Source organism: Larus michahellis, chromosome 15, assembly GCF_964199755.1.
Source record: "Larus michahellis chromosome 15, bLarMic1.1, whole genome shotgun sequence".
Classification (NCBI taxonomy): domain Eukaryota; kingdom Metazoa; phylum Chordata; class Aves; order Charadriiformes; family Laridae; genus Larus; species Larus michahellis.
This window is the reverse complement of record NC_133910.1, coordinates 10755327-10781789: the sequence shown is the minus strand read 5'-3', so window position 1 is coordinate 10781789 and position 26463 is coordinate 10755327. Positions and strand designations below refer to the sequence as shown.

Below are 26463 nucleotides of genomic sequence, written 5' to 3'. Positions count from 1 at the left end.
TCTGGACAAGTTTCACTTTGTGCAATGTGGGTATTTTCCGGCCGCTGGTGCGAGCTCCCTTCTCTGGGGCCTGAGCTGGATTCAGCCTCTCTTCATGGTTAATGGTTTCATAAACAAAGTTCCAAGCAACTTCCTCTTAATTAGTAGTGGAAAAACCACTTTGTAAAGCCTTCAGGCAGCAGAACAAGGGCCCATGAACACAGGAGATGTCCTGCACAACACCTCTTCCCCCTCCAGCAGGGAGCCAGGACAGGGTGACTCTGCCCTTCTCCTGGGGACAGGCTTTGACGTCATTCTCCAGCCTGCCCTTTCTCATCCACATTATAAACATAAGCCTTTTCCGTGCACCAACTGTCATTTTGTCCCGCTTTCCTGGGAGTGAGCACTGCCCAGCTCCAGTGGCTCCTTCTGGACTCAGCCCTGGCCTGTTACAACTTCACTTTTTGGGCTCCAGCAGAGCCGGGCCGTCTCCTCTTCACACCACGCGAGGTCCATCGGTTAAAGCACAAATACCATCACTACAAGGAATTCTTGCGTAATCTTAGGCCACGCTCACATTCCTCCTCCACCAGTTCAGCGAGAGGCTTTTCCCAGGAAGCCGAGCCCTGGCTGGAGGCAGCAGAAGCACGCGTTCGGCAGCTCCTGCCAACCAGCTGCTGCGGTGGATGGAAACCGCCTCAGGAGAGGAGCGAGAGCAGCAGCCGCCCCTCTGAAATGGCTCCGAGGAACCGAGCAAAGACCACAAACTGCTGTAGTTTATCTAGATACAGGTACTTTATTTACAAATATTTAGATTAATAGCATTGTTACATCAAATGAGGAGTACAGCAGTCCGAACAGATCCTTTCTGTGACAGAAACAGTAAGACCTACTGGAACTTACTCCGGGAGTTACAGGTATTGCCCCTCAGCGCTGCAGGCGTTACAACAGTCACCTCTCGGCAGCAGCAGGTCCTGGTCCCTGGGCAAACCCTTTGTGGGGCAACCTCGGTTTAAGCAAGATGCATTAGCGGTAGATCTTCAACATACCCATCTACTTAAGAATATTAGTTAAAAAAAGGACTAACCAGACAAAACAAAGGGACAGTGCACAAGTTACCCAAATCCTATTGTCTGCACATTCCAGTTTTGGCTTGTATTTAACATTGACTGTACAATACTCTGGTACCACTGGTTACTTACGAGTCTGAACATTGTATAGTTTTAGTGTCTAGAGAGGGATTTTAGGACTACTTTGTATTTTAAACACTGTGGTAAGACTAAAGTTGGACACTTGATCACGGTTAAGCTGCTTACCCCCTTCATTTTTACGCCCTCTGTGATGTTCCCAGGTGCAGCCCAGCACCTGGAGCCACACGCTGTGGTGGGACACCCCAGCAAACCCCCCCTGTCAGCCAGCAACACCCACACGTGCAGCCACCCCCCACACCTCCCCTCCAAAAAAGCCTTACGGGTCGCGTCACCCACACAGGCTTGATGAAAAAGCCCAAAGCTTAACAGAAACCCTCACAGGGGACTGTTAAAAATACAACAGTAGTTAAAAATCCCTAGAGAGCACACGCCGTGTTCTGACTGTCCAGTTCAGCCTCTGACCATCCAAAAAGTTAAAGGTATAAAAGCGTAAGATGTGCAAGAGAACCAGCCTTCGTATAGGATGCAAGGCAGGTGATGAAGCCCAATAACGCAAAACGCTTACAGAAAGAGAAGCGGGTTAGCGCGCTGCTGATTGCACAGAACGGGATTAATCAAACAGCATCGACAGACCACAGTGCAATGAGAGACAGGTTCCACTAGTGTTAGTTTCTGCAGCGGGAGCAGAGCTCCCCCGGCACAACGGCCACTGGCAACACCAAGGAGTTAAAGCCTACGGTAGTGAACTGCGGTTACATCGATTTCGGTACTAACGGGGCAACGTGGTCACATATAGGTCATACTGTACAAACTGATATTTTCTTATATACTGTTCTAATGCCAGTAATCATTTTCTTCATTAAAATCATATACACAGGATGTATTTAACTGTTAGCTCAGTTCCTTCAAATTTTATACATATTTACGTTCTGTTAACAAATGTAAAGGATAAAAGTGGCAAAAAAATGACGTAAAGCTATGAGCACAATGGATTGTTTCCCTGTGCAAGTTGGACGCTCCTGCGCCAGCCCACCCCGACCCCCACCGCACACACCACAGGGAATTCCTTCCACAAAAGCACATGGTTACAGAGCCCCTCGCTACCATCCAAAGTCATTTCACAGCAAAAACTTATCCTTTACTAGGGACAGCTCTACACAGTTAGAGGTGGGGAAGAAAGGCCAAAGAACCATAAAATTAAACCGTACAAGACAAAGCCCTGCAAAAGTGTAAAATCATGAGTCCAGCATCAGTGCTCGGTTTAAATTATGTATCGGTGACACTATCACAAGGACAATCAAGGAAAAAAAAAAAAACTTCTAGATTTACCATGCAGGAGAGGTTTTATTACTCTACTTGCCTTTGATAACCTGATTACATCTAAAGTTGTTTAGCAGTTTAGTACTGTGTTAAACTTGTCTCAGAGTTTTAGTTAAACCCAGTAAGATGTACAGAAGACAGGGAAGTGGTCAAAAAGCACCGCTTCCAGCAGACAGAGGTGAAAGGTCAGAAATGGAGCCAGGGAGCAGAGGTCACTAGCAGCCACAGCCTTCTCTCTGGGGCTGGGGTTCGCTGGTTAGCCGCCCCCCCTGCGGAGCTGACGGTTTGTGCTGTACGCCCGATTCTGCAGCGTTCAGATCCAGGCTTCCGTCTTGGATGTTCTGGTAGATTTTCTTGGCAGCCTCCAGGAAAGCATCCTCAACGTTCTCTCCGCTACGAAGAGAGCAGCAGGAGTTATTTAGGCTACACTTCAGCACAGCCACGCAGGGTACGGAGGCGGCTGGCGGGACACCCTTGCTGGGATTTGACAGGTCACCAGGTAGCAGCAGTTGCTACCTTATCCTCTAATGTGCAAGAGGAGCTCACGGTACTTAAAGCAGACACAGAATTGCGATAACCTGTCCTTGGGACAGCCTTCGGTAGGGCCATTCCCTCCCTGGCCGTCACATCTGTTAGGACTAGACAGGAATAAAACCTACAGGCCAGAACACTGAGTAGCAAAAATAATCCAAGGCACCAAGCCCCCCACACAGCGCGGTTCTGTAAGAGGCTGAAAGACAGGGGAGCTACTATTTCTTAACAAAAAGGTTTTGATAAGTTCCACGGCGACAGGTGCCAGCTGGAACCACATGTACTGCTGTCACTGGAGGTCCGATCCCTTGCATCTGGGCAGGCTGCCCAGCCAACCACCAGTACAGCGCGGTGATTCCTCTCAGTGACCGAACGGATAGAACTTGCTTACAGCTCGAAACATCCGAGGGAAGGAACGCCTAACTGGGAATAACTCTTACCCACACATAACACATTCTACACTCAAACGATGTCTTAAAACCAGATCAGTTCATTTGAATTCAACAAGTCTTTACCTGAAATATAGCAAGAGGTCTAATTTCCAAGTTACCTTCAAGCCAAAGCTGACATGACTAAAACCGCTATTATATACACCTTACGTTCCAAGAGAAATCAAAAATAACACTTTTCTCATTTGCAAAACCCAACTATACCTGAACACTACAGCTATAGTTAGTCATAACCAATATATTCCTTTTAAACATCCGAATTGTTAATCCAGGCAAAAGTAACTTACGTTTTTGCACTTGCTTCAAGGAACAATAAACCTGTTCGGAAACAGAGGTTTAACAGTCAATGCATAATATACTTCAAATAGCCCTAAATCAGTCCCATTATGACCTTCAGATTACATGCAAGACACTACTTTAGTACTAAATGATATTTTATGACTAAGTTAAGGCATCAGTACTCAAGCCAACTCCTAGAACTAAGTGCAGTTAGAGTTACGCCAGACTATCTGAGGCGCAGCAGAAGTTTGTACATATAATTACATTATTTCAGAAGTGTAAGCTTGCAGCTATCAGTGCTGAGGATTCACTTTAACATCACTATCTTGTAGGAAATGTAACAGCTCAAGAGAAAAAACACACCATTTTCTTCAGCAAATTGTTTGGCTTCTTCATATGTAACATCCCTCTGTGCTTCCAGATCTGCTTTATTTCCTATGAGGATTATCACCTAGTTCAGAAGAGAGAAAATTAGTCTGTGAAAAAGCTTATTAGCTTTTTTGCTATCACCCTCTTCATTAAAAAGATAAAAAGCCAAAAGGAAAAGTTTAACGGCAAAACCCACGCATTTTCAGGTACACACTGCTGTGGCAGTGCCCCTTCTGTAACTTCAGGAACAGCGTCTCCAGCTGTCCCTTTCCAATGCTTTAGGCCGTTCCCATGAGAGGGGGTCCTATACAGCAGTAATCCTACTCTTTATTCATGCAAGTTCTACTCGGAACCAATCCTTGTATTTGTTTAATCATCTGCTAATCCAGCCAGAATCTTTATGTTTTCTTTCATCGCAGCAAAGAGTCTTCCCATGAGCTTGGTGCTGAAGTATGTTAGGAGCATTCAGAAAAAGAGTGAAGGACAATGGTTTTGTGGTATGGTCAAAGAGACACAGACGAACCCTCTTCCCCCATCCCTCCAGAAGACCTGGTCAGCTTTAAGTGGAGATCCAATTTATTTTCCAATCTAAGATGAGACAGCGTTCACCTCATTACTAACACAAAGCAAGAAGCAGCAGTAACAAAAGCTAAGGTTTGTTCAGAGTTAATCACAATTTTGTCTCCAACTGCTGAAAATGGGTCCCTGAAAGGTGAGCAGCGCAACCAGACTTTTAGAAGAACCCGCTGCTTTCCTGCACAGGAGCCTGCGCTTTTCCTCCAGTTGCAGTAAGGGAAGAGAGTCACTGGTATATGCAAAATGGGGACATCAGAGTAACTCAGAGCTCAGTAGGTGAGAAAACACAGGCAGGTTATTTAAGTGAATGCTGCTACCACTGCAGATGCTTTGGCCCGAGCCTTCCAACCTCTTGCCTAGAGATACGTGATCTTGCTTTCAAGCTAAATAAAGTCCAACTTACAGTATTTGGATTGGTGAGGTTCCTTGCATCTGTCAGCCAGCTGCTTAAGTGATTATATGTACTTCTTCTGCAAAGAATCAAGCGAGTACAGTCTTAGCCACAGTACTTTTTTAAATATGTAAGTGCCAACAGCATAGTCAGCATCCATTAAGCACACAGACATCGGCCATCCCTGTTCTTCTCCCCACCCTCAAGAATGACAAAGCAGCAACATCTTGTTGAAATCTTGGTCTGAGTCCAAACAAGTCAACTTTAAATCCCCAGAGCAACGCTCACACCACAGGTGGACAGAGCAATTTGCACTGTGGTAGTTCTACTGCCTTCACAAGGACAACACATGGGTTGTTTCGTATAGAACACATTAAAGGATTTCCTACCAAGTACTCTTACAGAACAGTGCACAGCAGAATAGCACTCTGGTAACAAAAAGTGCATAAGATCATTTGGTTTTTTACTCAAGATTTAAGCAAACAGGAGATATACCTATATATGCAGGAAAAAAAAAAAAGGTGCATAAAGAATATCAAGAACAGCCCCAGAGGAAGATGGGGGAGCCAAAGTATTTCATGTTGCAAATCTGACTAATTATTCCTTTTGCAGCACCTTTTAATTTTCGTCTATAAAAAGAAGGCAGGATAGCTTCTGTGCAGTCCATTTTGTTGGAGGACCAGCCCATGAAGAGGCCCAGAAGTCAGACGCGCCCAACACTCTCATGTATAGAGTCTGTTAAGCACATTTACACAGCCCACTGCCACAGAGGTAATATTCTCCCCTCTGTCTACTCTGAGACTATTCCTGCCAGGTAAGCAGCAGTATCCATTGCCTCCCAGGAAGAGAAAACAAAGCCAGTTCTTTAAACAGCTTCAACACAGGCAGTCAAAGCCTGAAGTGGCAAGATCCTCAGCTCTATCTGCACTGAAGCTTTCCAAGAAAAGCAGCCCACATCATTCCCTATGTTTCATTTTCAGCTTTTTAAAGACTTAAAAGTATTTAGACAAAGCAGTGTGGTAAGCTTCGCACAACAGGATACAAATCCATCCATCCAGAGTCCTTTAAATCTAAGTCAAGGGGACAGCCAAGACAGTCCGTGTGAGGCCGTGGTACCCAACAGCTTGTCACGGTACAAGAAGCAGCGGCCAGCGGCACCTTACCTGGTAATGTCGTAGACCATGAGAGCCCCCGCTGCTCCTCTGTAGTAGCTTCGTGTGACAGCCCTGAATCTCTCTTGTCCTGCTGTATCCCAAATCTGTAGTTTAATTTTTTGGCCACTAACTTCAATTATTCTTGTGCCAAATTCAACACCAATTGTGTGGGGACAGTCCGCCATAACTGCCATGAAAAATGAGAGCAGAGATCAGCTCTTTCTAGCACAAGGTCTCCTTGCTACAAAGATATTACTAATTTTCAGTTATCTTTACTAGATTTTCAGTCTCTAAGAAAGCATTTTTACAGCTACAGTACCCAAACTGTATCACTTAACCAGAAATAAAACGAAGTATTTCCTGAACTGCTGTTAATTTTAAAAACAGTTATAAAATTCCTTGCCTTCTCTGATGCATGCATACTGATGCTGTTTGGCCATATATATCAGAAGGTATCAAGTCAGTTGATTCTCAGTCTATCCTTGCAGAAACGGTTAACTATGTTAATGCAGTAGGAAAAGATAACTTTAGGGAATTACCAAGATACAGTTAAAAGTCTGTAAAACAGCTACAAAACCAAATCTCTAAGTTGTTTCAGAGAGGGTAATAGCACGACTGTCCACATGAAAAAGGCAGTTTCACAAGCAGCTATCAACACAGCAGATCAAAAACAAAAAGGCACCTTACAAGTTTTAATATGCTCATCTTTAAGAACAATAAAGAAAATAGAGAAAGGATGAGTACCCATTCAAGCTATCTACAGTTAGTGAGTGCCTTGTAGTAGAGGTGCTTGGTACGTTAGTTTGTTCAGTTGTCCTGCTTCGGCTTAATGCTGACAAACCTGAACAAGACACAGCCACATCAAGAATTTTGACCGTATGCAACACAGTATCCAAACAATTGGCTGATACTAGATTTTAATTAAAGCAACAATTAAATAATCCTATGTCTACTAGGAAACAGAAATATTTTAAACTGTAGCTTCTACCCACTTACTGTCACATCTTGAGCAGCGCACGGTAAAGACTAACTTTGTACTAATAAATCCCTAGGGACTTATCCACTGAGTGAGCTACATGGAAAGCTGTAAGAGCCAATAGCCACTGCAAACGCCAATGCAACACACATTATCAGGAATTGAAGCTAATTCCAAGTTAGTCATGATAGCATACATGAGAAAACATTACAGCTGAGACAGACAGCAGTAAGGCTTAAACACCATCACACAGGGCAGCCCAAGTGTCATGAGTCACAGCAGCTACAGAGAACGACAGTGCTACTTGAGTCTGCAAACAAAGAGTCAAATTGAATCTTTTTTTTTTCCCCTCTTTGAAGTGCTTAAAAGCACCAAAAAACTTCAACTGCTTGTGTTCAAGCTATACCAATACTGAAAACGTGCAAGTTTCACACAAGAAATTTCACTTTGTTACATATCAACGTTCCCTGCAAAAGCCATGAAAATAGACATGGTATTCCCACTCATGACGGGCAGGGTTGACTGAGGCAGCAGTTTGGCCATTACTACATCAACATTTTGTTTCTACATCTGCAGGGGTCAAACCAGAAGTCTGACCAAGTACCATACAAACCCACACAGATTAAGACAGACACCACATCGACCTCACACATGATGGAAGCAAAAAGGCAGGAAAGAGGGCTGAAGCATACCAGTTAGAGTAAGTATTGTGAACTGAAATACTCACACTTCTTTTCTGTAAATTGATGAAGCAAACAGGACTTTCCTACACCCATGTCCCCTGTTACAGAAAGAATAGTTAAGGCTGACACCACATCATTGTTGCAACAAGTACATTTTCATCATCCCACACAACAAATGGTACAGAGACAGGCAGCCATTCCTTTCTCAGGCCTAGTGGGCAATGTTCTATACCTGGCTACAGTCCTTAAATTTATCAACTTTTGCACTATAGTTTTGGTAACAGGTACAGGGTTGCAAGCAACCAGAAAACTCAAAAGAGAAGTTAATATGATTATTGATTTCTATTTCACAAGGCTCTACGAGAAGCAGTCCTGTAAGAAACTGGGATGTAAAACACACTTTTTGAATGTTTGCCTTGCTCCTGTCTTACTTGCAATTACTGATAAAGACACCAAAAATACTGACAACCAACTGGAACACAATGAGAAATTGCTTCATTTACACTGATCCACTTACACAATGCCAACAGTGAGAAACAGTAAGATCTCTTAAGAACCAACTTTTCCACAGGCTGAGGCTGCCACAGCAGCCTGACTTACAAATCATTACAATAAGATTGCAGATCACTTGCACCTACAAGATCATTAAGAATTAAACAATTAACAGCAAGACCAGTTCTTCCAGGACAGTTATAAATGCAATCAAGTCCCTGACTCTAAACAGCCAAGGAAGGTGCAGTTAAATGCAACACTTAAACAGAAAAATATAGCCTAACAGAAGTTTATAAGCCTGTGTAAAGCAATGGATTCCAATTAGTACCTGTGTCTTCAACGTAGATTCTAAAAATCTTTGAGACTAATGATGCAGAAACAATCAAAAGTGCTATAAGCCTGAATCAACACAACATCTCAGTTGTGTTGATTCCCATTACAGTTTTTTCCCCCCATTTCCAATGCATTTAGCCATTTTTCTAAATGCAAACTTGATTTAGGGAGAAAGGGACCACATGTACACGTTTTTAGAATGCTTTGTTTTCTAGTGCTATGCAGAGGGCTACGCATTATGGCCCTAACAGTGAAGATATTCAAGAACACTGAAGTATGTACGTAGAGAAGAACAGGTATTTTTAACAGTGACTCAGCACTAAAGCTAATTCAATACTGGCACTGGTACTTGCCCTCACACCCAGTTCACCTGTCACCAATCACACAGCTCTAGTTCTGTGGCACACACAGGCATTTGCCTTTAAACTGTCAGCTGCTAAAGCTTTAGAGCAAGTGTGGTGACCTGTGAGGGACTTAGGCTGGACAAGAATCACTACTATATGGCGAGTAGCATGCGACAGGAGTCAACGACAGCACAGCCCCAGGGTTTGTAGGTCGGCTGGCATGCAGATACACACAGACATGAACAGGTATGCACCCAGGATACTTACCAATAATGATGTACTTAAAGATGTAGGAATAGTTGTAAGGTGCAGTTGCCATTGTGGCACTAAAACAAAACAAAAAAAAAAAACAACACAGAACACATCAGAACTGCTACCTGTTCCCCAAACTCAACCCAATTCATCCAATTTAGTTCACAGAAGCAAACAAACCCCCCCCTTCCTTCCCCCCGCCCGCCCCCGCCAACTATCCCTTCATTCACAGTTCACTTTGTGTACTTCCACACAGGCACAGAATTAGCGTCAGAGACATTCAGCAAAACTCCCACATCATTTGCTCTGAACGCTGTCAGTAAAACCTCTAAGTAGAAACACGCTCTGCGTAGTACTGATACTCATTCAAATTTTATGCAGAAAGACTTAAAGCTGCTGAAAAGCTGCAGTAGCTTCTTGCTTTGCACGGAGTCATCAAGTGGACCACCATTCACTCGCCAAAGCGCTGATACATGAACTGAAAATAAAATCTGACTCCAAATGAAAAATCTGAAGAGGTTTAACAAAACCAGCAATTTGGAACTATTACCTCACACTTTCAAGACTTGCAACAGGAACAAAGGAAACAGCACAGCTTGCATCAAACAGCTAAGAATTACTTAAAAGAATGCTGTAGTAGCCTTAACTGGGGTCTGGACTGCTACATGCGCATGTCAGAAAAGCGGTACAAGCCACAAATCAGATGTTCAGGAAATTAGTTAACATCTCTGTGGCTTTGTCAGCATAGTGGCATTACAGCAAGGCTTTGCAGTTTCTCTTTTTAAAGATAGTCAAAATTAGATTGGGGTAAGTACTTCCAATATTCCAGAGTTCTCCTAGATGCAGGAGGAATTAGAAGTGGCTTCAGCTGTGTAAACCTGCAAGGAGTAACAGCTGGCTTACCAACTAATACATCAGTTAACCAGGATGACAAGTCTATACAGCACAGATATTGCCAGTTAACATAAAGGATGCAAAATGCCTGCCTTTGTCCCAGATTTTAAGTTAAACTAGACACAGTGTGATCACTTAAGCAAGTGGAAAATTTCTACTAGGAATTCACTATTTCCTTTCCTGCTCCTGCATGGCAGATAGCCAGCTATTAGAAAAACATGGTACTTTTATAAAGAACATTGCTTTAGCCTACAAAGATTTTCATTCAGTCATGTGTCATTCACATGACAAGTGAAACCGGTACTGTAAAGAAATAAAAACGCAGAAAAGCTTACAAGCCTGTAACTTTTTCAAAAGCAAAGTATTGTTTCCTCAACCACAATTAATCCATAACAGTGAACTGTAGTCATAAGAAAGAAGGTGAGTGACAACAAATCTCATTCACAGTACAAAGCCAACAGCCACTGCTTAACACAGCAGAGGTTTAAAGCAAACGCTCTTATCTAGACCTTGGAGGGCGAACAACTCCAACAGGCAGTTAGGAAGGGTTTACTGTGTGCCAGTCGCTGATCTGCACCTTGCCTTTCCTTCATGCTTGGCTCTTGATATGGAAACTCTCAAGCCCTTCCAAGCAGTATGCAAAGCATCTACGCTAAATCCTATATATATACACACACACACAGTTGTATTAAACCAAGTTTAATCCCAGATAGTAAACAAAACATGATTTTGGACATTAATTCTTGTATGTGTTGGCAAGACAGAATTCCACAAGTGCTGCACAGGTTCCAAGAACAGTAATTTCAATCAAGAAAATTTTAGAGGAAACTCTTCTGCCGTAGTAGTGGGAAATCTGATGCACCCAGCCCACAGCACCTTTGTCTTCCTCAGTCTTTGGCAAATAACCTCTCAGTGGGCAGACCACTTCTTATTGCTGTACTGGATAAGAATTCACATTCACGACTGAATATTCATTGCTTTTCACCAAGCAAGGCAGCAACTTTACTGCCTTATTTCCTGGAGTGGAAGATTCTAGAGTTATAGTATCAGCTTCAATATGCACACTAATTATTTTCAACACCAGCAAATAAAGACAAGTAAGTGCTCCATATAGAGTTCAAAATTAATGTGTCGCTGTGGCAGCATCCAATACTTGAATTTTCTGAAGACCTCTTCACACATTACGTTCTTACTCTTCCCCAGCTCGTCCCAATAGCAGTAACATCCAAGCTGAGCATCTTCTGATCCAATGCACTTGTTCTTACAGGATACTTCACTTGGCACTTGCTGTCTCAGTAAAGCTGGGAGGACTGTGTTCACAGCTCAATTCAGTTTGATAGCAGACAAGGTTAAACTGGAGGATTACAAGGTATGTAAGTGGAAGTACAAAAAAAAAAAAAACTTGAAAAGGCCAATTTATACTTGCAAGTACTTCAGAAGGATAGCATGAACTGTACTATTTTCCACAGAAAGCTGGTGGGTGCTACAGCTAAAACAAAGAAAGGCAAAGACGCCAAGAGCAGTAATACACATCTAGTTCAAAAGACCTATGGTGCATTCTGAAGATGGTAGTAAGTTACATGGTTGGTTTTTGAAAACAAACAAAAAACCCCCCACAAAACAAAATACAAACCAGTACTGTAAACTCCATGACACAGAACCACTCGCATGGCTATGAAATCTGTCCTGCAAAAACCCAGGTGACCCTCTCTTCCTTCACACCACCAGTTGGCTAAGGAATGTTAAGTACTCAGAAATACTCAAAGAAGTTTCATGCGTCTGAGCACATGACTTTACCATATTGCTATTATATAGCAAGCAAAGGGAACGCACCCTACTATCCACGCTTGTAAGCGGCCTCACTGGAAGGTGAGGAAGATAGACTTTTTTTTTTTTTTTAAAGAATGGACCAACTGGGAACTCTGTGCAGGCAATATCACAAACTGAATTTGAGGTGAGTCTCTTAACTAGAATCTTTACTGTTAAATATACATTTCTGTTTATTTGTCAGACTGTTTTTGCTTGCTAAGATATGTCAGTTTTCATTAAACTCTTTAAATAACACAGTCTAACGATGCTATCTCAATATAAAAGAAACTGTCACTACTTTGCAACTTACGCATCAAATTCAGTTCCCACTTCAAAATGAGAGTTAGAAAACCAAATTCCGTGCTTGGCAACGTCTGCTAAGAAATGGGTGGGAAGGGAGGACTAATGTCAAGCCACGCCTATTTGCTAAAACCTCACACTCATTCTTACAGTGACATTAGGCCCCTAAAGGAGGTGAGAGATACCACACACCCCACCGTGTACAGCCAGACCTAGCACACATGCACTCCCCACAGTTTAAAGAAACAGATTATTAATAGCAACGTTGACAGAGAAATTCACACATATGATGAGTCTAGACATTCTCTCAAGTCCCAGAGAGTTGTTGGAAAAGTCATTGTGTCTGACAGAAATATATACTGAAAGCTTGCAGAAACACAGATATTAAGTTTAAAAACAATTTCTGGAGTTAAACTGAAAAATAAAGTAACACTTCGGTATTACACTTATTCCAAGGGTCACATTACAGAAAAGATTCTGAAATACTCCAAATTATTACTAAAGGTCAGGAATCTTTTCTGGAGAACAGATGACCTTAAAAACCACTACACAAAACACCCAACCAAATAACTTTTTAAACACTCAAATTCCAATAGGGACAAGCAGCAATCCAAACTGCACTCAGACCTTGGAATAAAACTGATATTACAGAAGGACTCTGGTGAGGTCAAAAAATAAATGCAACAAACTAAACACAGAAGTCGTGGCAAGAATTCAGCTCTATAAAACTTACCATCTCAGCATCTACTACAGATAAAAGGAGGAAGTCCAGGCAAGAACAGTGCACAACAGGACTCAGTAAACACAATAATATTAGCTACATGTTAATGCACGGGGTTAATAAATGCTGATAGCATCAGCCATCTGTAGGAACTGGAGTTCTGCATACACTTCACAGCCCACTGTTCCAGACACATGGATCTTAATAATCCCAATATGGGAGGGTTTAGCGTTTTCCTCTTGGGAGAGCAAAGGTGCAAGGAACTGCAGGACTGAGAAAGCTGCACGTAAGTATACGCAACTTACCTCCAGCCACTGCTGACACTGTACAATATGACAAAGTTAACCAACTGTGAATTTACTGTTAACAGAAAGTAAAAGAAGTTTAGTCTGGAAGCTTGGTCTACCTGCCATCTTTCTTCCAGGAAAGTCTGCCAACTTAAAAGATGTTTTGGCTCCCTTTTCTGAGGTAACAGTTTCCCAGAGTTTAGAGCATTACTTTAGGATGGCAACTAGCCAGAGGGTCATGCTTCACTATACACAGATTTCTGCTAGTTTCAAAGCCTGTACAATTAATTTCTGTATTACAGTTAGGACTAGAAATTTTATAGTGAACAGTGTCACCATAATCCGTTTTCTATGTATCTACTTCTCCGTTACAGGCTTTTTATTAAAAAAAAAAAAAAAAGGAAAAGTTACAAGGTGATCTTACTTGATGATACTAGTACACCTACATTTCCTCCCCTAATCAACAGCACTACACAGGTATTTTGACATCTCACTGAAGCCTTATTTCATGTATCAGCATACATCTGTACAAACTGAGCTACGGTTGTTCTAGGCACAGTGCCGTAACATTCTTTATCAGAATAATGTAACTGTAAATATTATAACCATACCAGCTTTCATGAGATCCATGCAGTTCCTTCTAGCTCAACTCAAGGACATGGTCAATTTTAACCTCTTCACTGGATACAAGCAACAGGTATTTTATTAGAAGAGACCAGAACCTGTATGCACAGGTTTTATTAGACACTGTGTGTGGTTAATACCATCAGCTGGTCAATCCACACACAGATGATACCTCTGAGAACAGCTATCAGCTTCAAACTCAGGACTGTCTAATTATTACAGGTTGCCCTTAAAAACATACCACTCTGGAGCCAGAGGACCACTCCTCAGTCTGAAGCCAGAGGCAATTTGTATTTCATCTGGTCATCCAGGTGTTCTTTCGGTCATTCCTCAAGGATATGCAACAGGAAAGGATCTCACAGTTGAAGTCCAGTTCCCTTCTATAAAGTGTAATGCCATCATATCATCGCTTTCATAAATTCAAACAACTTTTTAAGAGCTGTTAGTTTTTTTAATTTGGAAGAAAATTTTAGTTGCGTATAAGGGGAACTGTACGCAACCAATAACTATTATTTAGAACAGCTTCTAATTCTCTACACAAAATGAATTGCTAATTATCCTCTTTCCTAGGGCATAATCTTCCTTCTCTTCCCTGCATATTTACTTGGATGCTACTACAGTGAACACAGAGACAAGTTCAATAAGAGGGGCAGAACTGCGAAGGGGCAGAACTGCGAAGGGGCAGAACTGCGAAGGGGCAGAACTGCGAAGGGGCAGAACTGCGAAGGGGCAGAACTGCGAAGGGGCAGAACTGCGAAGGGGCAGAACTGCGAAGGGGCAGAACTGCGAAGGGGCAGAACTGCGAAGGGGCAGAACTGCGAAGGGGCAGAACTGCGAAGGGGCAGAACTGCGAAGGGGCAGAACTGCGAAGGGGCAGAACTGCGAAGGGGCAGAACTGCGAAGGGGCAGAACTGCGAAGGGGCAGAACTGCGAAGGGGCAGAACTGCGAAGGGGCAGAACTGCGAAGGGGCAGAACTGCGAAGGGGCAGAACTGCGAAGGGGCAGAACTGCGAAGGGGCAGAACTGCGAAGGGGCAGAACTGCGAAGGGGCAGAACTGCGAAGGGGCAGAACTGCTTCAACTCATAATTGCACTATTCCCCGATGAAGACTTTTGTCAGGCATACAAAACAACACAGTCTAACTGGTACCTTACTTTAGAGGGCTGCTAGAAATAGAGTGTAATTGCTTTGATTGTGGTCTACTGTAAAAATTACACCATACTAGAATGTAGTAACAGTTTTTTTATCAATTAATACACCCAAGCGATAAATTCCCATAAATCTGTTGTCCACAGCAAGCTATGAGGTCTATTGCAAATAAATTTCATTGTGGTTCTGTGACTTCCACACCAAGGACATTTAGATCTTCCTAAACATATAAACATCTCAGCCCTCTTTAAGATGATGGCCCCACAGCCTCCCTGGCTTGTTTATTTATTTATTTTTGCAGGCTTGTCTTTAAAAAGCCCTCTTCTGAGACTGCTCCCTGAGGGGTCTCATTAGCAGCCTGCCAACAGCCCAATACTTTCTCTTGCACATCTATCTGACATTACTTGTTGCTGGCCAGTTCCTTACTCATTCTGCAGCTCTTCAAGGGTCACCCTCTCTAGCTTTCCCCACTTGGATTTGATTAGAACAAGACAGTAAATTTGGCCGAACTGACCTTTAATCGGACAGCAACCTTCTTATCATCTGCTGTCGAAGATCACTTTGCATTTCCTTATTATTTTCATGTCCAGTTATTCCTTCTCTGAAAGCACACAGGGCTGCATGCTGCTGGGCTCAGACTAACAAGCTCCAGCTGCGCAGAGCCCTGTTTCAAGCTGTTCTTGAAGAAATGCATTTGCTATATTCTTTAATCATGTAAGATATCTTTGCTCAGCCTGAGGCCTAGTAAGTATCTCTAAAGACTTCACAGGCCTTCAATTGTCTTCCTATATAAGAACTTTGACTTTGCTTATTTTTAAGTCAAGGCTATGTATCATACTAGCTTCACTTTTTTTTCCCTCAACAGCTATCCAGTCATACACAGTGTGTTGGTTATCCTTTTAATGGTTTCACATCCTGCTCCATTAAGTTCCTCCATTTTGTTTCCTAAGCTTCCTGCATTTATATGCGCACACCTCATTTCTTACTAACCACACCCTAGCACCATAGCTAAATTAAATATTGCATACCTGTCATCAGAAAGAGCATTTTCTCCCATGTCCATTCTCCCAGCCATAGTTCTTTATCTGTTTGTATATCTTCATTTATCCTATTTTCCTCTTCCTATAAAACAGTCTAACCTGTAGCACACCACTGCATTCCTAGCAGGAGAACCAAGTTCCAGAGATATCTGATAAGTTCTGGGGCAGTATATACAGAAATCGGAACAGTTTTGTTGTCAGTCTAACAAATCAGAACAACATGTGTGGAGTCACCACCTTGGAAAACACAAGTCATAAACACATTTTGGAACAAAATTAAGCAAGGTCTACCTCCTTTGTTTCAGAAAGACACAGTAAAATGGGAACCAATCATAAGCAGGTTCCATTAGATGCACAGGAGTAAGCAAGTAATTTTAAAAGATCTATTTACATTTTAAATCCTAGTACCTCCAGTATAACAGGTTTGTTTTCAAACTGCTGTCCTTCACAATAACTTTTTGTTGTTGTTATTCATAAAATGGAAAAGGAAAATAGAAACTTCTTCCTTCCACTCAGATTTATGACATTTTCAAGTCCCTACAGGAAGCTAGCAAATTCCTTTTTAATCCATATAAAACTATGTGATATTTAGTTATTAAGTCCCCCAGCGTGGGATTTTCTTCCCATTCCTGAGTAATGCCCAAGCACAAGAGGCCCTCTATCCAAACCATGATAGAAATCAATCCCCAAAACAACACATTCCATGTGATAACATCTGGCTACTGGAAGAGTTAAGACTTCTGACTTGGGGTTTAAAATGATTTAGGATATAGACAGCCTAAGTAAATCTCCTTCACAAAGGGGTACTTTTACCTCTGTGAAAAAGTGCCATACAACCTCATAGAACCACTCTGTTTCGGAGGCTGAGAGGGTGCAGTCCACATCAAGTAACCTCCAAAGGAATAGAGCCATTGCCAGAGAGACCCCAATGCTGACAGACACCTTTTCCTGGCTTTACTGCAAGGATAATTCAGTACAGTTTTAATTCAAGACAAAGCTACCCACAGACGTTATAGAAACCTTAAGAGTGTACTGCAAACAGGCAGCAGACAGCCAGGCGAAAGAACAGAACTTCATTCTTCCGTTTAGCCCAAATAAACATTGACAAAAGAAAACTAGCCTAGAATACTTTTGTTGCTTTCTCGAACAGGAAGTGGCATTCCCCTGAGCCCTCATGAAAGTTATTTTTCTGTCCAAGTTCATGACAGCACGGGTCATAAGAATCAAGAGTACAGAGAACCCTGCACATCGGCCACATACACAGTATGATATATACGTGCAGTAAACTCCCTACAAGCAACTGCAACGATTAGTAAGGGGCATATATATATACACACACATATATATATATACCGCATGTGCGGGAGTACTTGACGGTGGCATGACACACAGGGAGTGTGCAGTGCAGAGGAGGAACGGGAGGCGGTGGCGACAAACAGTGCAGCAGCGGCCTAGCTCCTGCCCAGCCGGCCTAACCCTCCCCGGCCCCAGGCAGACTACCGGCCCCCTCCCCTTCCTGCCCGCCGCTGGGACCGAGGGCGGCGAGCCCCGTCGGGGCCGGGGGGCAGCCCGCACCGCCCCGGAGGCGGGCAGCGGCACAGCGGCGGGCAGCGCGGCCCGACTAGGCCCCGGGCAGCAGCGGGAGGAAGTGTCGCCTCTCGAGCCGAGTGTCGGCCGGGAGTCTGCCCCGGCCTGCCGGTGAGGGGGCGGCGCGCCCGCCCAAGCGGAGCTCGCTGGAGGCCGGGCAGCGGCGCGGGGCCTAGCGTTCTAGGCCCGGCCGGGCGGAGGGCCGCCCCTCCCCGGCTCCTCCGTACCTGGGCTCGGGGAGCGGGTGGCTGTGCAGCGTGGCTCTGTCGGCGGCAGCCCGGTCCCCCCTGCGGGCACTGTGGCTTTCTGGCTCGGGCTGGGCGACGGCCGGGCCGGGTCTCCGCCTCTCTCCGGGCTCCCTCAGGCTCGGCTCCGCTGGCTCCACTGCGCCCCCATCACCCCCCTTATCCAAGATGGCGGCGCCCCTCGCACGGGGTTTCCCCTCCCACTCTCGACGGGCGCCGGGGCTGCACAAAGGTGGGCGCGAGAGGCCGCGCCGCAGCCAATGGCGAAGGCCGCGTGCCGGAGCCACCCCGCCTCCCGCCGGCGCGCGGGGCTGGGCTGGGCCGGCGCGCGCGGGGCGGGGCCGGCGCGAGGCGGCAGGTGGGGCTCTGCGTCCCTCCGGGTTCCCGAAAAACTAATGTAGTGTCTCGGGCCCTCGGCGCGTCCTGGGAAGCGCTGTAACCAGCTCGTCAGCCTTGGCTTTGATTTTTTTTTAAATAGGCTGTTTAAACACTCGTGGCAGGCAATACAAAAGACCTGAAAATGCACAAATCTCACAGCTGTCAGGATTAAAAAAGAAATAAATCAGTGGTTCAGGAGATGAAAAGGATGTAATAAAAGTAACATTATGAAGGATTCTACTTATCTCCAATTCAGTAAACTTTCCCAGATTCTCAGCTCAACACACAAAGTTTCCCCACTTGAACACAGACATTACAGAAAGTTAATGGGTCCAGACGTTCACAATTAAGACTCCTGCTATGCCAGATTAATACTCAGATTTTCATTTTTATATTGTGTGTCACCAAAACTCCTTTGAGATGTTTTTTTGGGGATGCTTTTGGGCCTACAGTTGGGTCTCCACGCAGAGAGCAGTGGCCGGGGAGCACTGGGGTTGGGGCAGCGCGTCCCCACGTGGTTTGTGCTTTGGAGAACCAACCGCTCCAGCAGCTTCAGTGCCACGGAAGCAGAGAGCTTCAATTAAGTAGAGAGATTCTACTTATTTTAGAATTGAGAGTTGATTAGGGCTCGGGTGTGATTGAAAAGAGCTGATGGTTCTTCCTGCCCAAATACATATTAGACATTGACTCTAAATAATGTGATTTCCTCACCCAACAGGGTGCCAGAGGGCAAAAAGGATTTTATTGCAGTCACGCACTTTATGGAAAGCATCAAATTCTGTTGTGTGTCAGTGTCTGAGATTCACATTGCCCCTTCCCATCAGGCAGCACACCACTGATATTAACATTCCTATGGAAATCTCTTCCCAGAATGGACATGTCCCTCCTGCGTGACTATGACATTACTAATTCCATGTTCTCAGCCTGGCGATGGACGGGAATCCTCTGCTTTCCCTGAGTCACCACCCCCTAGTCATTGCCCAGCCCCTGCCAGGGAGGGACACTGCACTCCACGTCACCTGGGCAGAGGCATCCAACACAGGGTGAAAAACAATTAAATATTTCTTTTCATCTACATAATAAATAAATAAATTTCTGAGTAACAAAAAGGACTCCGTAGAAAGATCTAAAATCTGCAATCTACTACAGTTGTTACGACTACTGTCATTGTCAGGCTTCTAACTTTCAAACGGATAACACCATGCAACAGAACCGTTTTCAAGTTTTGCAATACCTTATATGGAGTGACTTTTACTAGAAAAATAGGTCAAAACAAGTCAGTAAGAATGATTTCCACAAGAGGGAGTCTTTAAACAGAAAATGATCTGACTATTTTGACCCAGTTACAGTCTGGTTTACCCTCTTTAAAAAGATACAGTTGCTTTAAGCACTTGGTATTACCCCAAATATTATTCTATTAAGATAAACACTATAACATTCACTTAACAGGTTTTAATATTCAAATTTGTTAAAATATTACACAAAAATCCATTGACTACTTTTTTATTTGCTGTTCAGTCCTGGTGGAGTTAGCCAAGCGGTGTTAGCTCTCCTGTTTTTACAAGACGGAATTTGTGACCGGTAACCGCCACGGCCACCTGCGGAGCCCTGGCCAGGCCAGCCGACTGCACAGCCTGGAAAGGGTGTCAGGAGCCGATCTGAGTCAGATCTTCTTTTCCAGTGAAAATTCTATCAGTCCTGGCCCTTCACTCCGCAGGATGAACCCAGCGGCTGACTCTGCTATAGGGCTCAGACCCCCACCGTGCCGGTCGGAACTGCTGGCCCAGCACAGCAGCGGAACATCGGCCTCCGCAGCCCCGCTACAGGCCAGCGCTGCTCCCCTCCCATGGCCACAGACACACCGCCAGCATGACCCAACAATTCTCAAAATCACTCTAACGGTTGCGGAGAAGATATTTTAATCCCAAACAGAAATGAAAAGCAGTTTTGGAATATAATTACTGTTATTTCTTATCTGCAACAAAGAAAATTAGAAGCCATTACCTAACTATAACTGAGATCGGTCTTTTTACTCTGAAATGGCTATTTCTGTGATTTACTCCCAAACATATTTTATATAAAACTGTCTTCGTTTGTCAGATGAAGTAAAAAGAAACAGATTTGCTTTAAAGGTTCCAGTTTTGAATTGTTTTGTGTGCTTTTATCAAATATTCCCATAAAGTTTAAAGTACACAAAAGATGTGAGCAAGGCACAAGATTGGGTAACAGCATCTAGATTTCTTCTTTGATTCCTTTATTCTTGTGAGTGCTTGAAAGCCTGCAGCAGTTTTTCAGCAACAGTTATTGAGAAAAGGCTGACTTCAGCCTATTCATTCTGAACATCTGGACAGAACCTAACAGCAGTAATTAAAACCCACTAAATTGGTAACAATACCAAATTGCTAGAGATGGAATCCTGCCTATCGTCCCACCCTTCTCTGTGGATTTCTGCTAGGTCAATCCAGCCTGCTCTTGAAAAGCCTCTTCTACGTGTCTCTTTCTGAAGTCTCTGTCAAGAAAGAACGACGTCCAAATTTTCTGGTCACATGAGCATTGCTCTTGGATTTGTTTTACCACAAACCCCAGGAAAAGTAAAGACTCAGAGTTAATCCAGATGATAGAAGGTTTGAGGATTCTGTTCTTTTCAAATAAATTACATACAATGACCTATAATGTCTGTTTCCTTGTTTTAAAATGCATCCTTGTAAAATGCTTTTAAAATAATGATTAAATGACATGTCAGCATCCATGAAGAACGTGGAATTGAACGGTACAGAAAGTTACAGTTTTTTTATCCCAAACATTTTCTTTGTACTGAGGGCAGCAGCACGAAGGCTTGCTTTAACCACTCCACTTGGCCAGAGACATCTCCAGGCCCTCACCCAACCCATTCACCCCTTGCCAAGGTCTGCTGTCAGCCACCTCGGTGTGATCCTGCTACCCCCAATGTCACCAGGGGCAAAACACAGCTCTCTCCATCCCTGGCCCCAGGAAACACAGACTGGAGGGGTATCACACAGCTGGCTTAGCACACGGACACTGGAGGAAGAGAGTCACCATAACCTTCCTTCAGGCCTCCAACACTCCTTTTCACCATCGCTCAGCGCAAGGACCAATGGACAATGACAAATGAAGGGGACTAATATCTGCTTTCTAGCTGTTCCTAAGAGAAACCCTCAGCGACCCCTTTGCAACAAGCTGCTTTAAAATTCTCCAAACAATCAATTTATTTTTGCAAGACTTCTGCATTTCATATCCCTACTGGTAAAAACTGTCAACACTCTATTATTTTAATCCTACAATAGGCTCCTTTCCTAGTATTTTTCCAGACACTCTCTGAAAACATAATATTACTTCTTATATTTTCAAAATTCTCTACCTTCAATATAATAAAATGTATTGGATCTACCTATTACATTATAATTAATAGTTTTGCCAGTAATAGGTTTTATTATTATGTAACTCCAAGTAAGCGCTTTCAAGACAAAACAAAACACAATCCTCACAACATTCCTGTGAAGGGAAGTATTCTAATCCCCGTGCTACAAATACAAAACCTGAAGATCGGTGTGATTGAGAGCCTTGCCCTAGGACACAAATACACCAAAAAGACAGAAATAGGAGCCAGGCGTTCTGAGTCCCTGTTCAAACCATGGCTACATTCCCACTTCAGTGGGACCGCTGCTTTAAGCAAATTATTGTATCTCAGCCAATTTTTACTTTCCTTATTAAAATAGAGTTTTGCAAAAAAAAAATGAAGAACAATAGCGCAATAACGTATAACATTGTTCACACAAGAAGCTTGTGAAACTCCATGATAAAGATCTTTAATGCCCCTGTGAAGGGGTTAATTTACTCAGTTACTTTGTGAATCTATAGACCTATAATTCCTTCACAGCTCAAAGTGCATGTGCACAGATGTAAAAGCAAGGCTCCGTTAAACTGGCGAGATTTGCTTTCCATCGCAACCCAGAAATTTTCACACACTCATCAGCAGCTGTAAATATTAAGAGGTGACAACAACACAGAAATGCAAAAAAAACCCAATACAGAAAAATATTTTTGAAATTACAGAGGAACCAGACCTCCCACCATCCTGTATGCATGGAAAAACCAGGGAACATTGTGTGTGGCAACTTAGAGTAAAAGCAAATGACAAACAATTGGTCGCTAGTTCCTTATTTGCAGTAACAACAGCTGCTGTGCAGTCATAACGCAGGTTCTCAGCATTGCTACCACTAACACAACTTCGCTTATCCTACAGGAAATATTACTTCCTACAGTGCAGCAGAAACCTTATTATGATAGAAATGATCCATGAAGCGCAGCTACAGAAAACAACCACTGCTGGAGCTTATAGGGCAATGTGGAAACAGCAATTAGCAACAGTTGGGAAAATCTGTTACCCAGCAGCAACGATGTCCGCATTATCAGAATTTAAACTGTCACGTCACAAACACCGTCAATAAAATGGTAACTAGAGCAAGGTATGTTTGTTCAGACTTGATTTGTGTCTGTCTCCTTCCCCTGAACCCCAACTTCTTTTTTTGGCTTTGTTCAAATTTGTGTAGGCAAATATAGAAAGAAGAAGCATGGGATATTTCAGGAAATATTTTGAAATATACTTCTGTGAGACATGATCACATAACACCGGATTGGTCTGAAATGACTAATGGGTCGTCGCTTGCATTGTAATTTTAAGTTGCTAGGTTCTTCTTTCACAGCTAACCATTTCAGTTTTGTGGTGTCTGTAGAAATGTCCTTGTGGGCAATTGTTTTTTAGTTCCTTCTTTATCTTTTTTTTTTACTTCCTTCATCTTTTGTAAAATAGGTAGCCCAAAATCATATTTTTACCAGCACTTATAGAATCTCAAAGCTTCAAGTTAAACTTATTAATAATACAAGAAAATTTGGGGGTAAATAGATGCAAATCAGCCGGATTCTCTCTGATGATGCTTTGTTTCACCGAAGGCAGAGAATAGAAGTACAAAATAGAAGCATACCCCTTTGCCCGCCTGCGTTTCATCACTAACTTTCAAGCATGGCTCTCCCGTACATATAGCAGTGACTCCAGTTGACGGGGCCAGTGCTCAGCATGACTCCTTTTATCCTGACTAAAGATAAAGTTGAGCTGCATTGGCTTTATTTGACTTATTTTGAGATTACATTTCAACTCTGATCTCTGGTTCACTTCTCCTTTAGCTTAATCCTCAATGCTGCATTCAAGCTTGTATACATCATTTAGCGAGTAGCTTAAATCTTAGCATCAAAGAAAAATTGTTACAGCAACAGGACTGCCTGCAAAATACCAGCATCAGCCTTTCAAAGACATACAAGTTGTGTGGTTTTCCTGGTTGATATGACAACGTGCCCATAGACCAAATCTTAAAAGTGGTGAAAGAATGTATGAGTCAATCGTCTTGCACAAATCAAGATTAGATCCATGCAGAGCTTCTCATGAAGAGAAAGCAATGTTTGAAGCTAACAACAAATACCTTCAGATATTTGTGCCCCCCCATTTCAAGGTATTTTCTTGCCGAATGACCATTATGTAGCAGTACTTCGCAAGTGCAGGACATAAGGCTGGCACAACACAACAGTTTGCCTCAAAAAGCTTCTGCCCTTCTCATTTACAGTGATTTGTGAGGCTTTTTCTACATCAATATACTATCTTGATTCTACTTTAGATATGGATGTAATTCCACATCCCACTCTCTCTGTAGCAAGAGGGGATTCTTCCTGAAAAGCAACTATCTCATCTGTTTCAGCATGCCAAGCTCTCTTTTTTATATGGTCAACACCACAGCTGTAGCTGCATTTCCAGTTGAGTAGGTTTGTTGTGGAAACTAGGACCTAAAATTTCCACGGAAACAATACAATTTTAACAATGCCTTTTTTTTTTTTTTTTTAGAATAAATAAATAAATTGAACACAAGGTTTTGAAAAGGTCGAATCATTTTATATTAATCATATCTGACTGACAATTAAAGAATTTTTGGTTTAGGTGTGTAATGATTGTATTTTAAATGCTATTCATTCTATGCATTATAATATGTCTCTATTTTTACTTAAAAACAAAATTAAACATTAACATTTGGAATGAAAGCCCATTTTGAAAGAGCAAAATTTCCCGTAGTTATTAGCTCGAATGAGGAGCCTGTCCCTTTGTAGGTCTAAATAGCACTTTTGCTTGATATGAACATGATGCAGAACACCAAGCAGAAAATTTAAGTTATGAAAACAGAATCCGTGTGAGTGGGTGATAGTGTTAGTACCTCTTTGTAATGTATGTTCCTGATTTAATGGAAGGCTTACTATTGCCCTGGTTATGTACAGTTCTAGCAGGAAGTAGAGTCAAAATGGCAGATAGGTTTTAGCCCTTCTAAAATATTCTGCATAATAATGTTCTCATAAAACAAAAGGATAACAGCAATCTTCTTCAGTTACAGTGATGACAGAGGAGAAATATTGACCATTGGCATTTATAATTAACCGTGTCATTGTTAAATTTCCAATGCGATTCCAGCAGCAACTGAAGGCATTGTTGATGGCATAGAAACTGGTTTTGTAAAAACCCATACCAGGGTGGCACTGTCTCGGTACAATGCTTCTCTCAGGAACACAAGACAGTTCTCTGATTACATGATGCAGAGAGAGAAAGAAAAACAACAGCCGTCTGTGGCGTGCCCGCCTGTCTCAGATTTACCACAACTCACTTGTAGTATCTAGGAAAAACTACATAAAAAATGCAAGTAGTTAGCAGCTTCTGTTGTTTCTGAGTAATATTGAAACTACGTTACTAGCTGTCCCCTGTGTTACTCCATACCACGTTCCACAAAAAATGGTTAAATTGTAAACTTAATGTAATATGATTTTAAGGATCACGTTCCTTTCTAGAGCTTCAACACAACCATGGGAGGAATGAATCTGCTCTGTATGATACACAAGCCAAGTACGTGAGCCATAAAGTCCATGTCTTTGTATGTGCACTGTTATAACTCATCTGCTGCTGATAAACTTTGGAAATAAAATGTTATGTTAAATTTCTTAGGAGCTTAAATGGGTTATCTAATCAATAATTATAACTTCTGTTACCCACATCATCACAATTTGTTTGCCAGATTCATATACACACCATGCCCTGGGCATATTCTGGGGTACGTTGTAGCTAGCAAGCATCAAATGTTATCTTCACATGGCTCAGGGCCAGGAAGACATGTACATATACACACACACACATATATCTGTGCATGCATATACACCATAGCTTAGAGAACTGGCTGGAGGGAGTGGGTTTCTATGAACAGCCTTCCAGACCGCACCACTGGTTTATTAGACATTAAACCACTGTATCGTAGAACAACGTTTGATTAATGACTGTATACTCAATGAGGAGACTGTACTACAAGTTTCTTGTATGTGTGCTTTTGTATGGACATATCAATACCTGAATGAAAGTATATAAAAACAAACAAGAAAACTCATACAACAAATTAAATAATTAAAGCAATATCTGGAATTGAAGAGGTGGTAAAATGTGGCAGAAGCAAACCCATTTAGAAGAACCTAAAGTAATATATCAAGAAACAGGGAAATATTTGCCAGTTATTGCAAAGTTTTCCACACCACAAGTGAAAACTCAGCTAAACAGAAAAAAACCCAATCCATCTGACTTGGATGTAATTCATGAGACAGGGATAAAGCCAGGAAAAAACTAGTAACATCCAGAGAAGAGAATAAACCTCAGCATTATCTTAACACGCTCAAGCTAAAGGTATGAAAGACACGTGGAGAAGGATGAGTTGGGGAGAGAGGCTGTGGATATCTAGAGCTGGCGCGGGGTGAACCGGAGTTCAGAGACAAGCTGCTTATGGCCCTGCCATAGCCCTGCAAAGAGGCACTGACCCCGTGCGCGCTCGCAACCCAAATACTCAGACATGTCTTCAGGCAGAGCCTCCCGCGACGTGAAAGCCATGGCCTCACAGCGCTTACTTTGCCTTCATCTCCTGTGTTGTCACCCGGTCTTGGGTGGAGAAGCAAGTCTTCCAGCACCACTGCCTCGCCGCAGGGCCACACAGCCGCCAAGCCTCCCACGGAACCTAAATGAAGGGCTGCTTTGTTGGGCAGGCTCAGGCACTCCTTGTTCCTTT

General features: G+C 42.9%; 1 protein-coding gene across 1 annotated transcript; it reads right to left on the bottom strand.

Moving 5' to 3' along the window:
* Positions 1 to 752: 752 nt before the first annotated feature.
* RAB14 (RAB14, member RAS oncogene family) lies at positions 753 to 18236 on the bottom strand. Its single transcript, XM_074609408.1, has 8 exons — positions 17918 to 18236; positions 9295 to 9353; positions 7903 to 7956; positions 6209 to 6386; positions 5058 to 5124; positions 4073 to 4160; positions 3718 to 3748; positions 753 to 2843 (listed from the first exon to the last, which is right to left on the bottom strand). The coding sequence occupies exons 2-8, from the start codon at positions 9344 to 9346 to the stop codon at positions 2666 to 2668; spliced, it is 648 nt and encodes a 215-aa protein (XP_074465509.1). The 5' UTR covers positions 9347 to 9353; positions 17918 to 18236; the 3' UTR covers positions 753 to 2665.
* Positions 18237 to 26463: the final 8227 nt, after the last annotated feature.